We start from the raw sequence: 27,635 nt of genomic DNA, 5'->3' as shown, positions 1-27,635 counted from the left end.
TCTATCTATCTATCTATCTATCTAAATATTTGATAACATTTGCAAAGGAATGTTTTCTTTTGGTAGATCAGATTACTCGGTTCTTCCTTTTCAGACACCCCTGTTGAATCCGTTAATGCCTTGGTGCAATCAAGGGCCGGCTGCCTGTAGACCAAGAAAGGTCACTTCACGTGCACATTCACCCACTTCCAGCAGGGGGCACTGGCTAGCAATCAAAGTCAATGCTTTCACCTGATTTTCCTGTCACAGGAGTAGTGGGCACAGAATCCTGCCATTCTGCCTCAACAACTGCCGCAGCAAAGTCCCAATGAAACTGAAAACCTTGGAACGTTTCCAGTCTGGATGTTTAAACAACTGACAAATAAGCTTTGGCTCTGCATATTTGCTGCATGAGCATCTCCAGCATTTTCTGCCTTTATTCCTGAATAAATTCATTTAGCTTCAGACGAATGGGACAAATAATTTTGCATGCATACACACGTAATCATTTGTAGCAACAAACACTTTTTGTTTATTTCCTCTAACAGCAGCATATATGTTTGGTAACATCCAAGGCAGCTTTCTCACCACATATCTGCATTCAGTCCCGAATCCCATTTTTATTATATATTGTGCTACAAACGCTCATTTCTTCTGAAGGTCAAAGTTGTCAAGACTTGAGCCAGTTGTCACGCGTTTAACCTTGGACCATTGTGGTCGGAAGGAGAGAAGCTATCAGCAATTTCAAAACTAGGTCTCAAAGGAGTATCGTTCTCAGGCTATGGGCTGATCTTGTTGATGGTGTGAATCCATCTTGAGACACCAGCTTGCTGAGAGAAACAGGGAATTGTCCAAAAGGAAAGGGAAACTAGGATACGGGATGTATCCCCACATACCTGCCATTCTCTGGACTCAATTCTCCACCTTTTGGCAATTCATGCTTTCTTTCTGCATGTCATCATTTTGTATTTTTCTTACTCTGTTTAGTTAGACTTGCTGGGTATGTTCCACTGCTTTATTTATAACATGTTACAAGACAAAAAAGTAACTGCGCTTAAAGTTAGATTCAACTTCTCAGAGTTATCCCCATCCACTAACTTGTTTTTTTCTCTCCTTTTTCCAGTTGTGTGAAAGGTTCCAGACTGGAGGCACTAACTATTTTCTATTTTTATACCAGCTATCCCAGTATTTCTAGATAGCAGAAGTCAGAAAGTTGGCGTTTTCTCCAAATAAGCTCTGTACAAGATGCTTAATGTATTGTGCCCACTGCTCGCTGAGCAGCCAGTGCAGACGTTTCTGACAGTGGTGAACCGCTCTTGCTTTGAACTGAGTGATATTGAGCTTCTCATGTTGTTGGAACTGCACACGTCCTGATAAGTGCAGATTATTCCACCCCTTGCTTGTTCTTTTCATCTTCTGCTGATTAGCATCTGCTGTGTGATGGTGTGGCTTATTTGCCGTTGAAAGCTGCTTCCCTTGTGTTGATTGTGATTAGTCAGTTAAAAAACTGCAGACACTCTTCCCATTGGTTGGCTTGAGTGCCTAGTGTCCAGTTTCAAACATCTTGGGGGGTATGATCTGCACGCTTTTAACTAAGTACCTGTTCAGAAACATAGAAAACCTACAGAATAATACAGGCGCTTTGGCCCACAAAGCTGTGCCGATAAGAACATGTCCTTACCTTAGAAGTTACCTAAGGTCACCCATTGCCCTCTATTTTTCTGAGCTCCATGTACCTGTCCAGGAGTCTCTTAAAAGACCCTATCGTATCCACCTCCACCACCGTCACCGGCAGCTCATTCCACGCACTCACCATTCTTTGAGTAAAAAAACTTGCCCCTGACATCCCCTCTCAGCCATTTCAGCCCTGGAAGAGCCTCTGACTATCCACATAATCAATGCCTCTCATCATCTTATACACCTCTATCAGGTCACCTCTCATCCTCCACCACTCCAAGGAGAAAAGGCTGAGTTCACTCAACCTATTCCCATAAAGCATGCTCCCCAATCCAGGCAACGTCCTTGTTGCACCCTTTCTATAGTTTCCAATTCCTTCCAGTAGTGAGGTGACCAGAACTTAGCACAGTACTCCAAGTGGGGTCTGACCAGGGCCCTGTATAACTGTAACAGTACCTCTTGGCTCAATCCTACAGTTGATGAAGGCCAATGCACCGTATGCCTTCTTAACTACAGAGTCAACATGCACAGCAGCTTTGAGTGTCCTATAGACTTGGACCCCAAGATCCCTCTGATCCTCCACATTGCCAAGAATCTTACCATTAATACTATATTCTGCCATCATATTTGACCTACCAAAATGAACCACTTCACACTTATCTGGGTTGAACTCCATCTGACACTTCTCAGCCCAATTTTGCATCCTATTGATGTCCCGCTGTAACCTCTGACAGCCCTCCACACTATCCACAACACCTCCAACCTTTGTGTCTTCAGAAAATTTACTAACCCATCCCTCCACTTCCTCATCCAGGTCATTCATAAAAATCACTAAGAGAAAGGGTCCCAGAACAGATCCCTGAGGCACCCACTGGTCACTGACCTCCATGCAGAATGGTGATCTATGCTTGGAGCTGAAAGAGATGGGAGAGATCTTAAATAGACGTTTTGCATTTGTATTCACTCAGGACACGGACAGAGTCTATAGAAGTGAGGCAAAGCAGCAGTGAGGTCATGGACCCTATACTGATTACAGAGGAGATGTTTGCGGTCTTGAGGCAAATTAGAGTGAATAAATTCCCAGGCTCTGACAAGGTTCCCTCAGACCCTGTGGGAGGCAAGTGCAGAAATTGCCGGGGCCCTAACAGAGATATTTAAATCATCCTTAGCTCTGGACGAGTGCTGGAGAATTAGAGTTTAACTAGTGTTGCTATATTAAGAAAGGCTCTAGGAGGGATAATTATATCTGAGGAAGAATGGACAACAATATGGAGGTATCAATGGAAGTGTTCCAGTTCACAGAAATGGAGGGAGTTTGGATGGAAAAACTTGATAAGATATTTTATTACACCCTCTCAGAAATCCCATTATTGGACATTTACGTAATGGGGAAGATAACAGCATCTGTTAATCATAAGCTGGAACGATTTGATTCATACCTGGAAAAACGGTTTAACTACATAATGCCTCATAGGCCTGATTTTATTCTCACAAATCAATGAATACGTTGTAAAAAAATGATCACTCCCTACTTCTACATAGTTCTTTCCTTTTGCTTGTTTTTTCTTTCCACTCTTTTCTATAAGTGTATACCTCAGATAAATACACTGTGGAGATTTGTGACATATATGATATATATGTACAATGTCTGAAATACATCTTATGGAAATGTTTGTTTGATGATGAACTTCAAAAAAAAGGCTCTAAGAATAAGTGAGCCTGATACCAGTAGTGGGTAGGTTATTAGGAGGGATAAGATATTTAAGTATTTGGATAGACAGGGACTGATTAGAGGTAGTCAAATGACTTTGTGCATGGTAGGTCATGTCTAATCAATCTTACAGAGTTTTTAGAGGAAGTTACCGGGAAAGTTAATCAAGGCAAGCCAGTGGATGTTGTTTCCATGACCTTCAGCAAAGCCTTTGAAAAGGTCCCACATGGGAGGTTGGTCAGGAAGGTTCATTAACTTGACATTCAAGATGAGGCAGTAAATTGGATTAGACGTTGAGAGGTAGTAGATGGTTGGCTCTGACGGGAGGCCTGTGCCTAGTGATGTACTGCAGGGATCAGTGCTGGGCCCATTGTTCTTTGTCATCTATATCAGCAATCTGGATAACATGGTAAACTGGATCAGCAAATGTGCAGATGACATAAACATAGAGGGTACAGTGGACAGCAAATGAAAATTTGTGGTGGGATCTGGACCAACTGGAAAACAGCAGGTGGAATTTAACGCAGACCAGTGTGAGGTGTTGCTCTTTGGGAGGACGAACCAGAGTAGGACTTGTATGGTGAGTGGTAGGTCACTGAGGAGTGCAATAGAACAGAGGGATCAGGGAATACAGATCCGTAATTGCTTGAAAGTGGCATCACAGGTAGATAGGGTTGTTAAGAAATCTTCTGGAACATTGGCCTTCATAGATCAAAGTAATGAGTGGAGGAGTTGGGATATTATGTTGAAGGTGTACTAGAAGAATGAGGGGAGATTTGATAGACATACAAAATTATTAGGGGTATAGATAGGGTAAATGCAATCAGGTTTTTTCTACTAAGATTGGGTGAGACTAGAACTAGTGGTCATGGGTTAAGGGTGAAAGGTGAAATGTTTAAGGGGAACGTCTTCACTCAGAGGGTGGTGAGAGCATGGAATGAGCTCCCAGTGGAAATGAAGGATGAGGTTTTGATTACAACATTTAAGAGAATTCTGAATAGGTACATGGATGGGAGTGTTATGGAGGGCTACGTCCAGGTGCAGGTCAATGGGACTCGGCAGATTCACGGACTAGATGGGCCTGTTTCTGTGCCGTAGTGTTCTATGACTCCATGATTAATGTAGGAATCATTAAATACAGAGCAGGAAGATAACCCAGTAGGTTGGGCTGGGCATGTCCTCCACTCCTGAAAAGAGACTAAGATGAGCTCCTGTAATATTACAGATGGACAACTGACACAGTCCAAGTTACTTTAAATTGTACAATTGAGTTTGGAAGGTGCAACGTGCCCAGATGAAAAATAAGGTGCCTTTGTGACAGTACAGGAGGTCCCATTTTGACAAGGTCGGCACTGGGAGTGGGATGGAGAATTAAAATGGCAAGGAACAGGAAACTCAGGGCCACCCAATCTGTATTTGGGTTCTCCAGTGCAGACGAGGTCACATCATGAAGACCGAATTCACTAAATTCTAGACTGGAAGAATTGCAAGTGAATAGTTGCTTCAGCTGTAAAGACCACGTGGGTCCTTGGGTGGTGGGAAGGGAAGAGGTGATACGACAGGTGTCACATCACCTGCAGTTGTCATTTTACCAGGTAGTTTTGGTCTCTGGCATACCTGTCCATTTATTATTCAGTAAGTTACAAATGGGCAGATGGGGCTTCTCAGCCGTGGTTGGCAGCTCATCTAAAAGAAGAACTCTGATCTCAAACCTCCGCTGCCTTGCGGCTGTACCCACGCACGGGGAAGGCTTCAGGAGCAACCCCTGAGGAAAAATATGGTGCTGGAGTCCCTAAGGCAGTCCTACGTTGAGTTCAACTTTGACTGGCAACTCCTGTGCCGCTGTTGGTGAAAAATTGTATGAATCTGTATCAAACTGGATCAGAAGTGGAGTGAGTGAGCAGCTTCAACTTCCTGGGTGTCAAGATCTGAGGATCTAACCTGCTCCCAACATATTGATGTAGTCATAAAGAATGCAGGGCAGCGGCTATACTTCATTAGGAGTTTGAAGAGATTTGGTTTGTCAACAAATACACTCAAAAACCTCTATAGATGTACCGTGGAGAGCATTCTGACAGGCTGTATCACTGTCTGGTATGGAGGGGCTACTGCACAGGACTGAAAGAAACTGCAGAAAGTTGTAAATCTAGTCAGCTCCATCTTGGGCACTAGCCTACAAAGTACCCAGGACATCTTTAGGGAGCAGTGTCTCAGAAAGGCAGTGTCCATTATTAAGGACCTGCAGCACCCAAGGCATGCCCTTTTCTCAGTGTTACCGTCAGGTAGAAGGTACAGAAGCCTGAAGACACACACTCAGTGATTCAGGAACAGCTTCTTCCCCTCTGCTATCCGATTCCTAAATGAAGCTTTGGACACTACCTCACTTTTAAAAAAAATATGCAGTATTTTTGGTTTTGCACATTTAAAAAAATCTATTCAATATATATAATTGATTTACTTGTTTATTTATTATGTTTTATTTATTATTTTTTCCTCTCTCTGCTAGATCATGTAGCTGCTGCTAAGTTAACAAATTTCACGTCACATGTTGGTGATAAAAAACCTGATTCTGATCTCTGTCGTTCCTTTGGTTCATCAGCTGCGTGGAGAGGGGGAGCCTGTTACATGGGCAACAGCTTGCTCTCCCTATCACACTGTCCTGGCTTGCATATCGACTGACAATATAAACAACTAGGAAGCAACAACCATGGTTGATCCCAAACAATGGAGGGCCTATCTGGGTAACATTCAATACAAACACACAAAACAATATACATCTTGGACAGTTGTTTAAAAAATACAATAAGAAAATTTATTTGGGCATTTACAAACAGTAGGTCTTGGCCAAGCAAATTAAAGATTCTGAAGTTTCTAAATGAGATGTACGAGAGTTTCCATTACTCAAAGCCTAGGCTCTTAGGCAGCTATTTGAGAAATGTAAAAGACAAGCAACGCCTCCCCCCCACCCCCATCTGACCAGCGCCATCTCTCCCCTTCACAGCATTCTCTCAGTATTTTGTAAAACAGCAGATGTGGACGATATAAGATATCCGGAACTCAGTGACTATCCTTTTAGCCACAATTCTACATTTGCATTAACGGAAGGAAGAAACACGGAAGAGAAGTAGCAGGATTCGCTAATGTGTTGCCAGAGCATCAGCTGGGGTGAAAGTCCAACTTTGTTTCTGTAAATACTAAATGATTTACCAGCAGTGGGGTGCTGTAAATAATCTGCTTATTACTGTACTAGGCACTGAGGAAACACGGCACTAGGTCTGTTGATGTTTTGCTGTAAACACGTTTTCTACCTTCTCTTCTGAAGGTGCTGACCCATATCCGATAACACATCGACAGCATTAATTCTTCAGTGTCTTATGCAGGTCTTCTGTAGGCCTGGAATCATGAGAATTAAGAGGCTATTTCATTATGTGAACCAACACAGCCAAATATATGTTCTCTTAAAGGACACAGAGAGAGAGACACAGAATCTCTATCATCTCTACCAGTAAAAATTAAAAAAAAGAGACAAAGGCACTTTTGCATTTCTCTTCTGGAGTTGGAATATTGAGGCTTTGATCAACTTTGATTGTGATTAGGTAACCATGGCACTGGTTCAAGAAGTTATTCAAGAGGGGGAAAGAGCAAGAGAAATGTAGTTGTAGTTGGGGAGAGTATAGTCAGATGAATATTCAATTTTCTGTTGCTAGGAGCAAGAGTCCAAAAGGCTGAGTGTGTGTCTGGTGCCTGGGTTTGGGGTATCTTATCTGACATACAGTGGAATTTGGAACGGGAGGAGAAAGATCCAGTTGTTGTGATCCTTGTGACATAACCAGTGACATAAGAAGACCAAGGAGAGAGATTCTTGTTGAGGGAATTTGAGCAGAAGGAACTAAATTAAAATGCAGAACCAAAATGGTAATAATCTATTGATTGCTAACTGAGCCACGTGCAAACTGACAAAGGATCTTAAGAGAGAGTTAAATGTGTGGTGAAAGGTTGGTGAGAGAGAAGTGGGTTTGAATTTATGGGATATTGGCACCAGTATTGCAGGAGGAGGGAGCTGTTCTGATGGGTTGGGCTCCACCCTATCCATAGCCCCAGTTAAACAATTTGCCAAGACCCTGTATATACTAGAGTCTAAATGGTAGCCAAGATGTTGGGTACAAATTACAATAGCATCTAGAAAAGCCATGCAAGAAAGTCAATGTTACAGCGGTCATGGGGATTAAAATATGTAGGCAGACTAGGAAAGTCAGGTTGATGCTGGATCCCAAGGGAAGGAATTTGCAGAATGCCTACGAGATGGTTGTTTCGAGCAGCTTATATTTGAACCCAATAGGAGAACAGTAAATCTGGATTGGATGTTACATAATGACCTAGCTTTGATTAGGGAGCTTGAGGTAAAGGAGACATTGATGATAACATAAATTCACCTTGCAGTTTGAGAAGGAAAAGCTAAAACTGGATGCATCAGTATTACAGTGGAGTAAAGGAAATTACAGAGCATGAGAGAGGAGCTGGCCAAAGATGATTGGAAGGGGACTTTAGTAGAGGTGATGGCGGAACAGCAGTGACTGCTTTTTTTCTGGGGGAAATTCGGAAGGTGCATGAAAGATACATCCCGAAGATGAAGTAGTATTTTAAAGGGAGGACAAGGTAGCTGTGGCTGATTGACTTCCTTCACGGTATAAAAGCAAAAGAGAGGGCACACAATATAGCAAGATATAGTGGGAAGTTAGAGGATTGGCAAGCTTTTAAAAACCACCAGAAGGCAACTTAAAAAGCCATAAGAGAAAAGATGAAATATGAAGGTAACTTAGCCAATAATATAAAAGAAGATACCAAAAGTTTTTTCAGATGCATGAACAGTAAAAGAGAGGCAAAAGAGGATATTGGACTGCTGGAAAATGATGCCGGAGAGGTTGTAATGGGGAACAAAGAAATGGCAGATGAACTGAATAATTATTTTGCATTAAGTCTTCACTGTTGAAGACATGAGCCACAAATGAGCAATTCAAGAATGTCAGAGGGCATTAGTGGGAGTAGTCGCTGTTACTCAGGAGAAGATGTTTGGGAAGCTGACAAGTCTGAAGGTAGATGAGTCATCTGGAACAGATGGACTGCATCTCAGGAGCGTGAAAGAGATAGCTGAAGAGATTGTGAAGTCATTAGTAGTGATTTTTTAAGAATCACTAGAGTCTGGATGGTTACAGGGGACTGGAAAATCACAGGCCAATTAACCTTACTTCAGTGGTTGGCAAGATGTTAGAGTCCATTAATAAGGATGAGGTTTCAGGGTATTTGGTGGCACATGATAAAATAGACCGAAATCAGCATGGTTTCCTTAAAGGGAAAACTTGTCTCACAAATCTGTTGGAATTCTTTAAGGAAGTAACAGGCAGGATAAAGAAGGAGAATCAGTGGATGTTGTTCACTTGGATTTTGAGAAGGCCTTTCCACATTCCTGAGCCCACGGTATTACAGAAAAGCAACTAGCATTGACAGAAGTTTGGTTGACTAAGAGGAGGTGAAGAGTGGAAATAAAAGGGGTCTTTTCTGGTTGGCTTCCAGTGACTAGTGGTGTTCTGCAGGGCTTGGCGATGGGTCCACTACTTTTATATGTTAATGATATGATGACAGAATTGATGGCTTTATGGCCAAGTTTGCGGAAGATACACAGATAGGTAGGTGGGAGGACACTTAGTGTTGAGAAAGCAGCAAGTCTGCAGAAGGACTTCAATAGATTAGGAAAATGGGCAAAGAAACGGCAGATGGAATGCATTGTAGAAGTGTATTGTCATGCAGAAAGAATAAATGTGCAAACTAGTTTCTAAATGGGGAGTGGATTAAGAAATTGCAAGTGTACAAGGATTTGATAGCCTGGTGCAGGATTTCTAAAGGTTAACTTGCAGGTTGAGATGGTGGCAAGGAATGCAAATGCAATGTTAGCATTCAATTTGAGAGGACAAGAATATAACAGCAAGGATGCAGTAAGACATTGGTCAGACCACACTTGCAGTATCGTGCCTCATATACTGTTTAAGGAAGGATGTGCTGACATTCTGAGAATGTCTGAGGTTTCTGAGAATGATCCCACGAATGGAAGTGTTAACATAACAGGAGTATTTCATGGCTTTGAGCCTGTATGCACTGGTGTTTAGAAAAATGAAGGGGATCTCATTGAATCCTATGGAATATTGAAAGGCCTAGATTAAAAATGCCGAGGATGTTTCTAATAGCGAGGGAGTCTATGATATAAGGATACAATCACAAAAGAGATGAGATAGAAGAGATTGGCGAATCTGTGGAATTCATTGCCACAGACGGCTGTGGAGGCCAAGTCATTGTGTGTATTTAAAGTGGAGGTTGATAGGCTCTTAGGAAGAGTGTCAAAAGTTAAGGGAAAAGGTAGAATGGAGTTGAGAGGAATAATAAATCAGCCATGATGAAATGCAAGAGCAGACTGAATGGGCCAGATGATTTAATTCTGCTCGTATGCTTTATGATACTGGAATAAAATTTGCTGCTTCTTTGGAAAATGAGACTAATCATTGTTGCTGTTCATGATTTCAATCACACTCAAGTCGTAAGTTTGAAGGTCCGAGGAGATGTTTAATGTCTTGTTTTTTAATTGGCTTATTGCAGTGCACTAAATGGTGCAGATATTCTTTTTTGACAGAGAACCAATTGGAAATAAAGAGTAGACAGTGATGGATTTGACAACCTCAAGGTTCTCATTTTGTTGCTGTATTATGGAACAAATCTGTAGTTTGAAGAGATACAGTTCAGATCATTTACTCCCAGAAAGAGATTGCATGGAACAAGGAGGCACTGCATTCTAGTGTCAACATTGGAGAAGATGTCATGAGCAAATGGATATCAAGGTTTCCCCTAGTCAAAGGTGCCGCGGTAGCATAACAGTTACCTGGACACTATTACAGCTTGGGGTATTCGGGGGTTCAACTCTGGTGCTGTTCTGTAAGGAGTCTCCGTTTGTCCTCCCCGTGAAACGTGTGCGTTTTCCCCAGGCGCTCCGGTCTCCTCCCACATACTGGGTAGGTTGATTGGTCATTGTAAATTGTCCTGTGTTACAGTTAATTGGGTTTGTTGGGTGTTACTGACGTGGCGTGTCTTGAAGGGTCAGAAGTATTTACTCTGTGCTTTACCACTAAAATAAGACAAATTCTACCAGAAATTCTTACTAAAATTAAAAAAAATAGTTCCTAGTTGAAACTTCAAACTCCGTTCTAGTCTTAGTAACACTGGCGGCAACAGCGCAGGTTGTGAGTTGGAAGCACTGTTCAAGTGATTGTAGGTCAGTATAGCTACCTATTTCAGGGACGATCCAGCACTGTAGTTACTTTCCACAGTGAAGAGGTTGAACAACATCCTCCCGAAGAGATATTTCCTTACTGAATGACACAAGCTCCCGCAATTCTTTATTTTCAAGCTGGAAAACAAAATTAAAGAACATGAGACACTGTTTTATGTCATTTTCAAATCACTGAAGTCCCTCCACGTCCCCCATTTTCTTTTGTGCGTTTCTGAAGGTGCGGCTCCTGCAAAGCAAGCTCTTAGAGGTCGACAATATGGTAACCTGTCTGCCTCAGCAGTGAATAACAGTGTCCCAACATATTCAACAAACAAAGCAGAAGGCTTATAGAGGCTGACAATATGGTAATCTGTCTGCCCCAACAGTGAAATTCAACAATCGTGCAATCTCAGTCAGGATGTACCACCCACAACTCCTGCAAGAACTAGATGTGAAAGGAATAGACTTGGCTATAACTGTCTTGTTGTTGAATGCCTATCAACTCACTGTGTGAGGTCACATCAATACTAGCTGCGGAGACTGGTGAGTATGTGAAAAGGTAGAGTACCATTATTAAATGTAGACAACAACTTCTGCAGCCTGGAGGGTGAATGAGATGAAGATGGGGCCTAAGAGGGAGTGGAAAAGGAACTAGAGTGTTTCAGTTACAATTTTTTATTTAAGAACAGAACCAAATAGAGGCACAGCTGGACACTGGAGGAGAGACTCGGAAGAGGGTGGTCTGTCTGACTGTATGCAAGCTCACAAAGCGGCTAGAGATGAGTAACACTTCACAGGAAGTAAAGGTCAAACAAATTTAGTTCTGATCCTTTGCCATATATATCTGAAGAAAGCCAAACTAGAGATCACAGAGAAAAGACAATTAGTTTAGGAACAGGAGATGGGGGTCTCACAAATATGATCAGCTTAAAGATTTGTAGTTGAATAGATAAAGAATATAACTTCAGTGCTAGAACCAGAGCAGGTGCAACCAACAGCTTGGGAATAAAGAAATACATGGTGGCTAAACCATAACTTGGATGATATTACGGTCATTATTCTACTATGACCATAAGAAAGTGAATCTGTGAATGCCTGCAAGAGAGTGAATCTCATATGTGGTGACATACTCTATGTACTTTGATAATAAGAACAAAGAAACCTCCTCATTCTTTGTTATTTCAATAATATTTGAATAATCTTACATTATACATTTCTATATATATTGTTTGATTAAGTATTCTTGTTCACTTAAACAATTAATTTCGGGTTACATGTACAAATACATGAACCGCGTACAAAATCACACTACCAAGTGATACGTGCACACCTCACTTAAAGCGAATTTGAACTATACCCATATTTTGGACTCCTGCATCTTCCTTTCAATTGATTTAATGCTCTGAAGTTATAAAACATAACATTGGTAATGAGGTATTTTAAAAATGAACCCAACACAGCTATTGCTCTGTTAAAGCGGTATAAGAAGTTTGAACTAAAAGAAAACACCAAGAGGAGGGTCAAATTTAAAAGAAACAGCCCAGCATGTGTGGAGTCGGTCTTCAGAAGGGAAGAGATGATCAAGTTAAAAAGATGTAAAAAAAAAGGTGAAAAAAAATGGAAGAATTGCCGGGTTCATAAAGAGTGAGAACGAGGTGATAATAATTATTTTTTTAAAAAATCAGAAATGGCTAGCTACATCAGAAAGATTGATGAGTTTGATTGCACGACGGGTAATTGGCTCATGTATACTGAACTATTGGAACAGTATTTTGAAGCAAATCAAATTGCAGATGAGAAACGAGTACCAATTTTGCTAAGTGCATTGTGTTTAAAGGCATATAGTTTGCGACTGCTCCAACCAAACCATCAGAAGTGAGCTTTGCTGCTATTGTAAAAGTGATGCAGGAACACTTTGAAGCAAAGCCATTGTTGATTGCAGAACACTTTAGGTTTCATAAGTGGAATCAAAAAGAGTCCATTTCAGCATACATGGCTGGATTGCAGAGATTTCGGTTATCTGAGCATTGACAGTTCAGTAATTGGCTTAATGAGACACTAAAACATTTTTTAGGTTGTGGAATCTTAAAAGAAAACATTCAAAATTAGCTCCTAACTGAGGCACAACTTGCATTCAAATGAGCCATGGAAATCACTGTTTCAATGGAAAATGCAGACAGACGTAATTGTGTTGCAGTCAGTAATGAAAGTGAATGTGAATAAAATTACAGCATCTGAACAGAAACCGGCCTGGCCAAACAAATTGTGTCACCATCGTGGCAAGAGCTCACATAAACCAAATAAGTGCAGATTTAAATGTGAAACTGGCAGAAAATGCAACAAAGTAGATCACGTACAAAGTGCATGTCGGGCAGACAAAATAAATGGTCTGCACAGGGAAGAGATAAAGCTAAGAAGTCAAGTAGCAGTTGGCAGAAGATCTGATAATGATGAGAGACACAGGGCTAGCTAGCCTTGACATTAACAATATGAAAACTAATAATAGACAAGCAATGTGGCTTATGCTAGAAATGAAGAGCAAATTGATTAAAATGGAATTGGATACCAGATCAGCTGTTTCAGTCATTCCACAACATGAGTTTGAACAGCATTTCGAGAATACCAAACTGAAGCCTGCGGATATCCAACTAAGAACTTATACTGGGGAAAAGATAACTCCGGTAGGAATGACATTCGTAACAGTGAAATACAACAACCAACAAGCCACGTTAAGCTTTTACGTAGTAAAAGCAGAAGGATTTCTCATCACTGTGGGGGTGCAATTGGCTGAAACAACTACAACCTGATTGGAGATCCATCACCATTTGCATGCCACATTCCCTGCAATGAAGCCAGCTGAAAGTGAATTGGGAAAGGTGCTGGATAATGCCACAACTGTCTCCATGCTGAACACAATGAACCACTGCCCAACAGAGGACAAACAGGTGTTGGTGCTAACCTCTGTGCCTCTGGTTGGAAAGGGTATTGGGCCAAGGAAAGACCAAGGTGCTCAGAGGAAGTGTGGAAGTGACAAAAGCAGTAGTCTGACTACAACAGGTTTTGTAGGCAATATATCTGAGAAAGCTTCTCATATGTTCACCGGACAGTTACTTGCAAAATGTGGCTTGGTTTTAAGCTGGAAGTGAGTTCATGGAGCATCAGGAAAAATGCAAGTGTTCAGCATTTGTAAGTATAAAGAGCCAGAATCTACTCTGCATGCATTAAGATTATTGCAAGAGCTTCAAGTGGGAGACAGAAAGCTGCTTGTAAAAGACCAAAGCCCAGCTGGATGAATGGAAAGTGAAATAGAAAGGAATCAATGGAGAAACAACTGTTGTGGATGAGGAAACCAAGAGGAGAGATCAGATTGTAAAGGGAGCAATAGAAGGATTAGTAAGAGAATACTCCAGTGAACTGAATCTACCTTCCCAAGATCAAGATGCACAAACTAGAAGAAAAAGTAGGGAGGAGATAGAAAGAAAGAATGTAAACAAGAAAGAGAATGGTGTGAAAGAGAAATAATGTGAGAAAAAAGGAAGGGACCAACGTAGATCCAGAGAGAGAAAAGGAGAAGAAATGTGTCCAGAGCTGTCGGAACCACTTCCTGAGTCAACTCCTACAACCACCACGAAGGTCCCAGAACCTGAGATTGTGTCACGGCCACGAATATCATCTGCCAAGCAGAGTGCTGCCTTTGCCAGGAAAGATGCAATCCCACAAGAAGAAATCCTCCACAGCGACTAAGTCTTTACGCCTGAATGGGACAAGTTAACATTTACTATACTGTGTAGATAGTAGTTGTGTTACATAGTATATTGTATATATACAGTTGAGATGCATCCTTTATTGAGTTGAAGTTTATAGCTAAGCATATATATAGTTTGATTAAGTTATCTTCTTTATTTAAATAATTATATATTTTACATATATTAATATATGTAAAATATGTTAATTGCACGTCATCACGCATGACATGTGCATGTTTTGCTTACAGTAAAGACAAAGTTACACCCGTATTTCCAGATTTCATGTGCCTTCATTTGAATTAATATAACATTTTGAAGTTACAAAACATAACAAAAGACCAAGTGGATCTTGAAGGGAAGAGGAATCTGAGCGGTGGAAGAATCTGGGCATTATCTGTCTTCTGGAATAGGACACAATTTTGGCAATGGTTCCTGATATAACTTCCATTCCATGTAACTGTGTCTTTTGAATCTTTAACCTTCAACTCCAACCAACCAAGACTGAACTGTAATATTTCCACAAGGGCAACCAGAATGCCTTGCTAAAGTATCAGTGTGAAGCATAATGACAGGAAGCTGGCCCTGCTGACATACCAGTACAGAGTAGGCCCTGTGGCTATCTGAAATCCTACGAAGTGCACACTCAAAACCCTTACCTCCAGCTGGGCTATTTTCTCTTGAATTTGGCAGTATTCGGGATCATCCATTTGAACAGCTTTCCTCATCACTGTGGCCATGGCACAGATCTGTTCTACACGAGTTTGCAGCTCCTGAAAGTGTAAGAAGCAAAAAGTATCACCTGGAAAATCTGAAGCCAGCAAAGTAGAGAATCTGGAGGTTAGTCCTGCAAATGTTTTAACCCAATATGATATACTGCAGATATTTGAAAGAAATATCTGAAATACTGCAAACCTCAATGAGATCAGTGATGGATGTGACACCCTGCAGTTCAGACACATCGAAAATTCAGCCTGTACTTTCAAACATGTCGCATTGTCTGAACACATGGACACTGAGCAGGAAATGTTCAAGCTCTTATTTGTAACTCCATACAGTCAAACAAAATTTGCCAAGTTTGCTGTCATAATTCAGGAACAGCTTCTTCCCCAGGGTCACTGCATCTTTCAATGATCCCTGAACCCATGAACACCACCTCATTAATCCTTTCTTGCACTATAACTTATTTTGTTATTTATTGTAATTTTTTGGTCTTCACACCATATAAGTAATAATAAACCTGATTCTGAGGCCTTCAGGTAAATCCCTCTGCAGTGATCATACTGAGACAACTCTATATCGAATATCGAATATCAGTTTGACTTTACCAGACCGTAGATTGTTCAATGAATTCTGAAACACCAAAGAAAAATCCAAATAACATAAATGACTTAATCTGTTTTCATAATTAAGTCATAATGTGTAGGAACGTAAAGGAATTTAAGTATTTCTGAATTCATTGCAGACTTATAAACAATAAAGATATTAAGAGAAAATGCATTGTGGATGTGTTCTCGGTTCTTTAATAATGAAGCTTACATCCCAGAACTTGCTTGTTGGCCTTTTGTCTCCTTCATGTCTTAATAACTACAGGACAATATATATTTCAGAAATTTATGGTTGCTCTCGATGTAGTACACCAGCAGGGGAAACCCAATTTTTATATCATTGCCATACATTGACACCTGCACCCAAGCAATACAAAGTGTTGTGGAACACCAAATGTTCTGTAATGGGAAGGAAAAGAGGGCCAGGGGTGGTTAAAGGTCTTTGACAATCACTATTCACCTTAACTAACACCATTATTAAAACCTGCTTCTTCAAAGGAAATTTATCTTGGTTTGTTGCAGTTTGTTACCTGGGAATGCTTCTGATACAAGTTGGTAATTGGTGTACTATCCGGCTTCTTAGCGGCGAGAAGTTGTAACATCTGCTTCCTGTATTTACTCATAATGAGCTCCAAAGCATAGCGATGCTCTTCCAGGGAAAGCCATAGTTCTGACAGAAACAAGGCAATCACCAGCGAGTTAAAATATAAACACAAGTAAAGCCATAGAGTCATAGAAAACTACAGGAACAGGCCCTTTGGCCCATCTAGTCCATGCTGAACCAATTAAATTGCCTAGATCTATCCATCTGCACCGGGACCATAGCCCTCTAAACTCCTCCCATCCATGTACCTCTCCAAACTTCTCTTCAATGTTAAAACTGAAATCATATTCACCACTTGCGCTGGCACTCTGAGGGAAGATATTTCCCCTTTCAACTTTAACCCATGACCTCTAGTTGTAGACTTACCCAACCTCAATGGAAATATTTTACCTCAGACCACTCAGTAATAAGAATGCTCAGGATAATGCTCAATGAAACTGCAGCTGCATGTCTTCAAAACACACACCACCAGATGATCCTGCTATCTTCATAGGCATTTCTGGAGAAAAAAAGCGCAAGATACTCTTGTTTCCTGCAGCATTGCAGTAGTCAGGTATCACCCCAATGACCGAGTTGTTAAATAACCATGGAAATCAAGCTCATTAATTTACAATAGCACAAACATATGACAAGGACACCGTAGATTCAGTGCCTTCTATTGCTCCTCCCAGTCTGACGCTTCCTGAGTAAACTACATCACCACACTGTATGTCTCAGGCTACACACATGGTACCTCAATACTATTTTCAGACAGAAAAGAATTAATCTGCATCTGCAAATGCAACTGCACTTCTGTCAAGATGACCCCAGTTTACAACTCTCTCTTGGTTGACATCCTCCAGATAGCTCACGAAATCATCTTTTTTACTCGTTTTTCACCTTAAATGTGTTTCTGGGACTATTAGAGCCTGTGATTTACAGTTTGGAGACCATTTGAGTAATCCACTGCCTTGCTGTCTCCAAGAAGATACTGAGAAATGAGTGCATACTTGGACAGTCTCGATGCGAAGAAGCTTCGAGACAGGGTGCAAGCCGATGTTTGACTCCATTTCACTATTTAAGGCATCTATTAATCACCGATCAAAGTGTTGAGGAAGACTGAGACATGCAGAAGGTGAGCGAGAATTCAGTGAGGACTGCCTGCCTTTGATCACTGTTGGAGAAGGAGACTGAGTGGCTCATGTGGCAGGGTGGTAGGCCTCTGTGCTCGTGCGGTGTCTCTCTCCGTCGATGAACGTCAGTGATACCGCAGGATGGTATCCTGGTTCTGCGTAACGGACTGGACTATTGTGTTTATGGACTGTGGACTTTTTTAGATGTGTTTTTTATATTCTGCATTTTTTTTTTAAAATCGCCTATTCCTTTCCCTCGTTGTTGCACAGGGGGTGGGGGCAGGGTGTTCGGGGGTCAATGTTCTGTTGTGTTCTACCAGTTTTTTTGGTGCAGGAGAGGGGTTTTTTTTTGGGCGGGGCGATCAATGTTCCTGTTCCATTTTGTGCAGCAGGATGGGGGTTTAGGAGGGTCGATACTCAGGATGCCATTCCTTTTTTGTACGGGGGGAGGGGTCTATGCTTCTGTCTGAACAACATACCTTTTCTTTGTTTTTTGGCTGTCTGGAGAAGACAAATTTCAGAATTGTACTTGGATACTTGCTTAGATAATAAATGAACCTTTGAATGAACAGCTTCATTCTCATTTCGTGTCTGTGAGGTTACCCAGGTGAATACCCTGTTCACCTCACTGCTCCCATGGCAAATCCACTTCACCCTTCTGCAGAGAGCCAAATATCCTGCACTTTTTACTATTCACTTTTTACTTTTAATCTACTAGTATTCTAATTTTTAATAGGGTGGTTTTCCAGGTTTTCTTTTAAGTTTCTCTGTGCTTGAGGTTGAAAGAAAATCGACAGCCCGAGCCTCCCCCCCAACCTCTGTTTTCATCATGCGTCATATACTGGATAGTAGTTAGCTGCAGTAAACGCTGTTTGCCATTCTGTAGAGAAGCAAACTGGATCAGCTCTTCTGCAGCACCAGCTGAGATCAGCCGGCATTTTTGTGCCTGTGATGACGGTTTAGCAGACTGCTTTACCACGAGGCATCTGAGCCTCATGCCACTATATGCCAACACCGTCACGCTGGGAGCATTGTCTAATGGGCACTCACCAACTTCCTTCTATTTAACTTTAGAGGCAGTGAGGAGCTTTACTCAGCCATGATAAGGATCAGCAAACACTATGCCTGTCTGAAGCAGTTTGAATCTAGGACCCAAGGGTTCATAACACTCATGATTACACTGCACAATGCATCTATACACATGGAAAATCACCATCTTGCAATCACATTGTTTTCAACTAGCTCTGGAGATGAGTGCAAAACAGGATAGCTACAGAGAGCAGTTAGCTACAGTAACCATATGCTGGCAAAGCCAGCATGGATTCCTTAAAGAGAAGTCTTGCTTGACAAATCTGTTGGAATTCTTGAAGGAAATAACATGTAAGATATACAAAGGAGTGTCAGTGGATGTTGAATACTGAGCCCATGGTACTACAGGAAAGATACTAGTGTGGATAGAAGATTGGCTGTCTGGCAGGAGGCAAAGAGTGGGAATAAAGGTGCCTTTTCTAGTTGGCTGCCAGTGACTAGTGGTGTTCCACAGGGGTTGGGTTGGGACCACTTCCTTTCACGTTATAGATCAATGATTTGGATGATGGAATTGATGGTTTGGAGGTCAAGTTTGTGGGCAATATGAAGATAGGTGGAGGGGCAGGTAATGTTGAGGAAGCATTTGGACTTGGATAGATTCGGAGAATGGATAAAGAAATGGCAGATGGAATACAGTGTAGGGAAGTGCATGCTCATGCACTTTGGTAGAAGGACTAAAGGCACAGACTATCTTCAAAACAGGGAGAAAATTCAAAAATCAGAGGAGAAAAGGAACTTGGGAGTCGTCATGCAGGATTTCCTCAAGGTTAACTTGAAAGTTGAGTCAGTGATGAGGAAGGCAAATGCAATGTTAGTATTCATTTTGAGAGGAGTAGAATATAAAAGCAAGGATGTAATGCTGAGGCTTTATAAGGTACTGGTCAGACTGCACTCAAGAGAGCAGTTTTGGGCCCCTTATCTAAGAAAAGGTGTGTTAGCGATGGAAAGGGTCCACAGGACGTTCATGAGAATTATTCCAGGAAGGAAAAGGTAACATACAAGGTGCATTTTAGTGGCTCCAAGCCTACACTCACTGGGGTTTAGAAGAATGAGGGGGATCTCATTGCAACCTTTTGTATATTGAAAGGTCTAGATCTGGGCTTCCTTTTTTATGCCTTAGTCCAATACCATTAAGCATGTGGACCCCAGGCTGGAAACCCCTGGCCTAGACACAGTGGATGTAGAGAAGATGTTTCCTATAGAGGGGGAGTCTAGGACCAGAGGGCACAGCCTCAGAATAGAGGGACATCCATTTAGAACAGAGATGAGGAGGAGTTTCTTTACCAAGAGGGTGGTGAATCTGCAGAATTCATTGCCACAGACGGTTGTGGATGCCAAATCACTCAGTAGATTTAAAGTGGAGATAAACAGGTCTTTGATTAGTCAGGGTGTTAAAGGTTACAAGAAGGTATGAGAATGGGCTTGAGAGAGAAAATAGATCAGCCATGATGGGCTGAATTTTGCTCCTATGTCTCACGGTCTAATAGAAAAACACCTGAAGTGAAAACACGCAGTATAAAGTAACAAGATTATTCTCATGTATCCTTCCTGAGAAAAAGTATTCCAAAACAACTGGTGGTAACTGCATAAAAGAAGCATGCTTGCTTTTTGTGGGGGTGATGGGCAGATGGAGTTGGTGGAAGACAGAAAAGGAACTAGATGGCAGACGAGAAGTTTGCACCAAAAATTGTACAATTTATCGATTAACTCTCATCAACGGACAATCCCACTTAGACCATAAAAAAAATTGACACAATGTATATTAATTATCCCAAAATGCTTAACATTCCACAGAAAGAAGCTGCTCTTCCATAAACATTATTCATTTAATTTTCTGAGAGGTTGGAATTACCACAGGAAAATCTTACAAGATGAAACCCTTGGGTAAGCATACAATGTGGAATGCACCTTTAAGTTTCATCTTGTGAGGATACTGTGGAGTGAGCTCTGATCCAGACATGACCTTCACTTAATCTGCAGAGAGCTGATGTAATCACTGGGGATAAGGAAACTGAACATCCAGTTTAGCAAGGAGGAAATCCCTCACCTTCTTAAGTATGAAACAAGCTACAACACAGTGACTGGTATTGGACTCTGACATTTTGCTGAAGCAGAATAACCTGTCAGTGGTTCCCTGGGTGAAGAGTCTGAATTGGTAAAGAAAGAGAAACCTTTATTTTCCTGCTGCAGATCCCGTATCTGTGTGTTCTCCTGACAGAGGGCATATGGTTTGTAAGTGCTCAACTTCTTCAGCTTCGCAAAATCCTCCTGGTTCTGAAAATAAGGAAGGATAAGAAATTACGGAACAATTCAAGGTTCTAACTGTCACTATTCCATCCCTGTTCTTTTTGGAGCTGCAGGTCCACTGCCGTTGTTATTCATTAAACAGAGAGAAAAAAAATCGCATCCAGGTTGACAAGAAACCATTTATGCATCTGTTGGCACACATTCATGTGATTAAAGATAAACCTGCCACAAATTTCGCCTGTTTGCCTCAGCTCCTCGGGATGCTTACTCTTTAGCACTCTTGACCTTGTGTAGAAAGCGTGCTACCATGTGACCTGCATCACCCTACTGGAAACCTGAGCAATGAAACCCCATGCATTGGCCAAACCCTGAATCCTGAATCGGTGAGCTGGACAGAACTACGTGGCACCAGAGAGCGGCTTCTTTCAGCTCAGTCTGCATAAGCAACAATTTCTACCTTTAATTCCTCTTTTTTCCCTTCTGTCAGTTACTGACTGACAGCTGCACTCAAACACAGGTTCCTTATGGTGATGGTTCCTGCTCCCCGGGCTCACTGACTTTTCGATATCCCAAGGACACAACCTAGAAGGTGAACACGCGCTCAGGGTGATGAAGCTCTGCAGCCCCAGGGACGAGCCGATTCTCTTCCGGTGTTGTATGAGAATACGGATCAGCTGTCTCTATACTCAGCCAATTGCTACCGCTCTCTCATTAGTGGGGGAGAGTTTGTTGCTGATTCTTGAGTCAGAGAACTCAGGAAATAAAAAGTGACTAGGCAGACTTTAACACCATATATCAGTGAGTGTTTTTTTTTGTCCTGTTAGTCTTCCTCTCGCTGTGTGACACATCTCTGCCCTTTTATCAGGGAGGGAGAGAGAGCCTGTGCTATGTCGAATTGTCGGGTAAATGATTAGATTTTCTTGTACTACAGATTATGGTCTTTCTTGGGGCTTTACTATTGCTTGTTTGGTGGGTGGAGGATGAAGTAAGTGGGGAGGGGGATAGCTGAGGCTTTGTGCATGGGGGAGCGGGGGGGGGGCTTTGGCTTCTTACGCTTTTACTGTCAATCTTTGGGGTATCCAACTGTGTCTGTGAAGGGCAAGAATTTCAGGTTCTACATTGTGTATATTCTCTGATACTAAATGGAATTATTGACCTATATTAGAACATAAGACAGAGGAGCAGAATTAGATTGTTCAGCCCATCAAGTCTGCTGCACCATTTCATCATGGCTGATCCATTTCCCTCTCAACCCCATTCTCCTGCCTTCTCCCCATAACCTTTCACGTCCTGACTAATCTAGAACCTTAATGTGCCCAGTGCCCTGGTCTCCACAGACACCTGTGGCAATGAATTCCACAGATTCACCAACCCCTGGCTAAAGAAATTCAACATTGTCTGTTCTAAATGGACATCCCTCTATTTGGCTGTATCCTCTGGTTGTAGGCTCCCTGACCAAAGAAAACATCCTCTTCACACCAACTCTATCTAGACTTTTCAACGTTCAATAGGTTTTGATGAGATCCTCCCTCATTCTTCTAAATTCCAGTGAGTACAGGCTCAGAGCCTTCAATCACTGTTCATATGATAAGCCTTTCATTCCCATAATCATTTTCGTGAACCTCCTCTTAACAGTCTACAATGATAGCACGTCCTTTCTTAAATAAGGGTCCAATACTCGTAAGTGTAGTCTGACGAATGCCTTATAAAGCCTCAGCATTACATTCTTGTTTTTATATTCTAGTCCCCTCAAAATGAATGCTAACATTGCATTTGCCTTCCTCAGTACGGATTCAACCTGCATAGTAACCTCGAGGGAATCCTGCACAAGGACTCCCAAGTTCCCCTGCACCACAGACTTTGAATTTTTCCCATTTAGAAAATAGTCTATGCTCTTCTTCCTTCTACAAAATTGCATGACCATACACTGCCGGACACCGTATTCCACCTGCCACTCCTTTGCCCATTCTTCTCATCTGACAAAGTCCTTCTGCAGCCTCTCCATTTCTTCAACATTACCTGCCTCTCTACCTATCTTCCCATTGTCGCAAACTTGGCCACAAAACCATCAATTTCATCAAATAGTTGACATACAATGTAAAAAGAAATGGTCCCAAAACAGATCCTGTGGAACATCACTAGTCACCAACAGCCAATCCGAAAATCCAAGTACACAACATGCACTGATTCTCCTTTGTCTATCCTGCTTGTTATTTCTTCAAAGAATTCCAACAGACGCATCGGGTAAGATTTTCCTTCAAGGATACCATGGTGACTTCGGCTTGTTTTGTCACGTCCGTCCAAGTACCCCGAAACCACATCATTAACAATCGGCTCCAACATCTTCCCAACTACAGAGGTCAGGCTAACTGGCCTATAATTTCCTTTTTGAAGAGTGAAGTGACATTTGCAATTTTTCAGTCCTCCAGAACCACGCCAGAATCTATTGATTCATAAATGATCGTTTTTAATGATCTCTTCAGCTACCCCTTTCAGAACCCTGGGGTGTCGTCCATCAGGTTCAGGTGACTAATCTACCTTCAGACCTTTCAGTTTCCCAAGCACCACCTCCCTAATAGCAACTGCACTCACTTCTGCCTCTTCACATTCTTGAACTTGTGGCAAACTACTAGTGTCTTCTACAGTGAAGGTTGATGCATCATTTCCTTGTCCCCCCATTACTATCGCTCCAGTGTCATTTTCCAGTGATCCAATAGCTACTCCCACCTCTCTTGTACTCTTTATATATTTGAAAAAAAATTCTGGTATTATTTTTGGATATTATTGATTAGCTTACCTTCATATTTTCCCTCATACTTTTTCAGTTGCTTTCTACTTTTAAATAAGTTCCCAATCCTCTAACCTCCCACTAATTTTGCTCTATTATAAGCCCATTCTTTTGTTTTTATGTTGGCTTTGACATTGTTGTCAGCCACGGTTGTGTCATCCTGTCTTCAGAATACTTCCTCTTCTTTGGGATGTATCTATCCTGCACCATTCGAACTGCTCCCAGAAATGCTAGCTGTTGCTGCTCTGCTTGTGTCGCCTTCCAATCAATTTTGGCCATCTCCCATCTCGTGCCTCTGTAATTCCCTTTATTCCACTGTAATACCGATGCATCTGATTTTAGCTTCTCCTTCTCAAACTGCAGGGTGTATTCTATCATATTATGATCATTGTTTCCTAAGGGTTCCTTTAACTTAAGCTCCTTAATCATATCTGGTTCTCTACACAACACCTAATCCAGAATCACCGTTCCCCTAGTGGGCTCAACTATGAGTTGCTCCAAAAAGCCATCTTGGGGGCAATCTACAAATTCTCTCCTGGGATCCAGAATTAATTAGATTTTCCCCATGACTAACATAACATTGCCTTTTTAACATGCTATTTCTATCTCCCACTGTAATTTGTAGACCACATCCTGACTCCTGTTTGGAGGACTGTAAATAACTCCCATCAGGCTCTTCTTACCCCTGCATTTGGGGGAAACTGTCACAAAGGCCACAGGTGAGAAATAACTGCAGGTGCACCAGGTAACTAATCTACCACTGCTAACATTTATATCGGCATAAAGAAGAGCAACTCACAATTTTAAGAAAGAATACTGAGTTAAGAAAAGAGATGAAAATCAAAGGACTAGAAGCTTAGTCAAAGAGGGTTGTTCTTGCAAGAAATGTGAGATAGAGCATTGAAGGATGGAGACAAAAGAGACTGCAGGCACTGTAATCTGGAGGGACTCAGTGGGTGAGGCAGGGGAATGGCTGATGATTTGGGTTAAGGCGCTGAATCGGCATTGAAGGCATGCTGCGAGCACTGGGGCAAAGGAGGAATTGCAATGAAATGCACTGTGGAATCATCTTCACTGCACACAACATAATGGCTCAAATAGGCAGTCCAGCAGTGGGTCAAGGGTTATAAATGTGGGCCCAACCAGATAGCTGCATGTTCTAAGAATTAATTCTTACTGCCAAGAGACTGTCCTCAATCAGGATTACGGCCAGCTGGGGACATGTGTTTTGAAGCCTAAAAGCAGGGTAAAGTACAGAGGGAAAATGTTATCAATGGGTAAAAAGGAAGCAGAAAGTTACAAGAAGCACCAGTATATCAGGAAGCACAAAGTCACAGACCTAGGGATTTATTCCTTGGGATGTTGTTGAATCATTCAACATTTTCAACTTATCCTTGTCTTACCCGATCTGAGATTCCTGTCCCAACTTCCTTCATATTCTCCACCCGTTTGTTGAGTGTAGTGGTCTGTTCGATGAGGGACTCTGCTGCACTATGATGGTCCTTTAGTCGCTCAACCAAGACCTTTGCATCAGCTAGCACCTTCTCGATTGTGCATGCCATCACTAAGGATAGAGATAAACTGCTGGATTTGTGATTGAAGGAACGCTGGGTCTGATTACCGCTTGTTCTTCCAGTTCTAAAGCAGTCAACTGCTTAACGGGATTAGTTCTCAATAAAATTGTCAGGGTTTTGCAATTATCCCCGAGCATTAATCTTTATAAACAACCAGATTATTCCTTCGGGGTTAGTATCACAGGCAAACCCAGTAAATATGTTTACAGCTCCTTTGGAGAGCACAAGCCATTCAACAATGATCAGAGTCCTGGGAGGACTGACTCCCAAATCTATCCTCAGGTCTAGGGCAATAATGGTTGAGGCCCTGTCGGTCGGGGTCAACCATGGATGTTGCTTCCCAGCTGTCTGTGATACACAAGCCAGGGTAGCACCATATGGAGAGCAAGCTGTTGTCTATGTAGCAGACACCCCCTCTGCATGCAGCTACTGAACATAAAGGAACAGCAGAGACCGATACAGTTTGGCTCTAATGGTTACTCATCACAGAAACGGAACCTGGAATGCGTGTAGTTTTTCACTGAATTTACTGCAAGGAAATCCAAGGTAAATATAACCTCTAGCATAGCTTAGTAGAGATTTCATGACACAAAAGCAGGCCATTTCACTCATTACATTTCAGCTGGTTGAAAGACAATTACCCAGACAAATCCCAGTGCTTCTAATCCGTACTGTGCCCCACCAGAGCCTCACAGCTGCACTGACCTTCGGTGCTGTCTGTGTGGAGTTTGCATGCTCTCCCTGTGTGTGACTGCATAGGTTTCCTCTCTATCTCAGCAACATGCGAGGACAATCAGTTCTCACAAATTGCAACCTATTTTGTAGGGGAGGGGTTGATGGTGAGAGTATAACAGGATTGGTGCAGATGGATAGTTGATGGTCAGAGTGAAGTCTCTGTGCTGGTCCTGCTTCCCTGTTGTATGACTGTCCCTATTTAACTGTCAAATAGCCTCTGACAACCAATTCCAGCTCCTGGCCTTCACGTGTAGCGTAGCTAAGCCCAGCCAAACTGCTCCTACTGACAGTAGGAGTAAAGGCAGGTATCCGGTAACACTGCTGGTGCCAAATTGTATCAGTCTCTGCCGTTCCTTTGGGTTCATCAGATGTGCGAGGGGGGAACTTGCTATTTGGGCAACAGCTTGCTCTCCCCATCGTACTGCCCAGGCCTGTGTATCAGGTAGACAGCTCAGACACAACAACCATGGTCGACGCCGACCAACAAAGGCCTCCGAATTTAACAGTGAACCAACAGCACATAGACTACAGATGCTGTGATCAGGAGCAATATACAAAGCACTGGAGGAATTCAGTCAGTGAGATAGCAGCAGCTGTGGAGGGAAACTGTTGTTCTACACCCAAAAAAAAGATCAACAGTCCATTTCCTTCATGGACGGTCCCTTAGCCATCGACCCCCTCCAGTGCTTTGTCTGGTAAAACTGGGGCTTTATGAATCAAAAATAGCACACATGTACTCGGTAGCCAATAGTTTTAAAAAAGGGACTCAATTTAGCAAGGTGGAACACCGTTTCCTTTACTGAACTAGACAGGTAGCAATGTTTCTTCTCCTAGTAATCCATGGAATTTTTCACAACTCAGTTAAGACTGTATGAAATAAAAACTCAGTAAGTGAAACATCTCTACATCTCGTGAAAAGGAGCAAAATGAATTAAACGTGGGGAGAGTGGCCCCACACAGCAATGTAGGGAGCAGATTCCGCCGCCTAGGAAGTGGGGAAGGGGACCTACACAGTGATTAAGGCGAGAGGGACTCTCACAGTGAATGAGGTGTCTGTATGGGGTCCACAGTCACTAACGGGAGAGTGAAACCCACAGTGATCGAGGTGTGCACCGAGCCCCATTGACAGTGACATTTCACCGCTCAGCTCTGGCAGGCTCCCATCCTCGTAATCCCCTCCCCCAGAGCCGAGACCCGACCCACCCGACCCGGTGCGGCCCCACCTCACCTCACTTCCCCTCGCCTCCCTGTCGCTGCTCCGGCACCACCCCCAGCCCCGCTCCCCACTCTTCCGGCTCCTGTGCAAATGCGTCACTTCCTCTTCAGTTCTCCGCCCTCCCCGCGGGTCCTAGTGCGCGTCGGATTTGTTGGTGTGCTCCTGGTACTCAACACGCTGTAGTTGGAAAAGATGCCCCGCAGATCCCCATCCCTCGGAAAATTTCCTGCAGTCTACTCCACCCATATCCCTCCGTCATGACCCTCTCAGCCTCACCCCTCCAAGGAGGAAAGATCTAGCTTATCCGACTTTATAACGGAGACATTCCATCTCGGGCACCATCCTGGGGATTTTCCTTCGCACTTTCCCCAGCGCAGTCACATCCTAGACCAGAACTGCGCAGAGTGCTCCAAATGAGGTCTGATCAGTTTCGGAAAGCCAGGGTCACAAATTTCTCCTTATTCAGTTGCCTCAACACGTTCAAAAGTCTTTGGGCTTGCACACCAAGGTCCATTTGCTC

The 27,635-nt window shown here is 42.4% G+C and overlaps 1 protein-coding gene across 1 annotated transcript; it reads right to left on the bottom strand.

Annotated features, from left to right (window-relative positions):
• Nucleotides 1-6,145: 6,145 nt before the first annotated feature.
• On the bottom strand, nt 6,146-27,216 carry LOC140731952 (suppressor of IKBKE 1-like). Its single transcript, XM_073053960.1, has 7 exons — nt 27,128-27,216; nt 24,994-25,154; nt 20,727-20,829; nt 16,281-16,420; nt 15,082-15,195; nt 10,697-10,817; nt 6,146-6,760 (listed from the first exon to the last, which is right to left on the bottom strand). Exons 2-6 carry the CDS (start codon nt 25,150-25,152, stop codon nt 10,725-10,727), a joined length of 609 nt encoding a protein of 202 aa, XP_072910061.1. The 5' UTR covers nt 25,153-25,154; nt 27,128-27,216; the 3' UTR covers nt 6,146-6,760; nt 10,697-10,724.
• Between the last annotated feature and the right edge of the window lie 419 nt (nt 27,217-27,635).

The sequence above is a fragment of the Hemitrygon akajei genome, chromosome 8 (genome assembly GCF_048418815.1).
Source record: "Hemitrygon akajei chromosome 8, sHemAka1.3, whole genome shotgun sequence".
Taxonomy (NCBI): domain Eukaryota; kingdom Metazoa; phylum Chordata; class Chondrichthyes; order Myliobatiformes; family Dasyatidae; genus Hemitrygon; species Hemitrygon akajei.
The sequence above is the reverse complement of the archived record's forward strand: the minus strand, read 5'-3'. Positions and strand labels throughout refer to the sequence as shown.

Bases quoted from the DNA above. Each gene is read 5' to 3' on its own strand.
- LOC140731952 (XM_073053960.1), bottom strand. From the start codon at position 25,152: ATGGCATGCACAATCGAGAAGGTGCTAGCTGATGCAAAGGTCTTGGTT. The intron at 16,421-20,726 runs GTTTCTCTTTCT...TGTTTCTGTCAG, and splicing joins TCTGCAGCAGGAAAATAAAG to AACTATGGCTTTCCCTGGAA. The intron at 10,818-15,081 runs GTAAGGGTTTTG...TTTGTTTTCCAG, and splicing joins AGAAAATAGCCCAGCTGGAG to CTTGAAAATAAAGAATTGCG.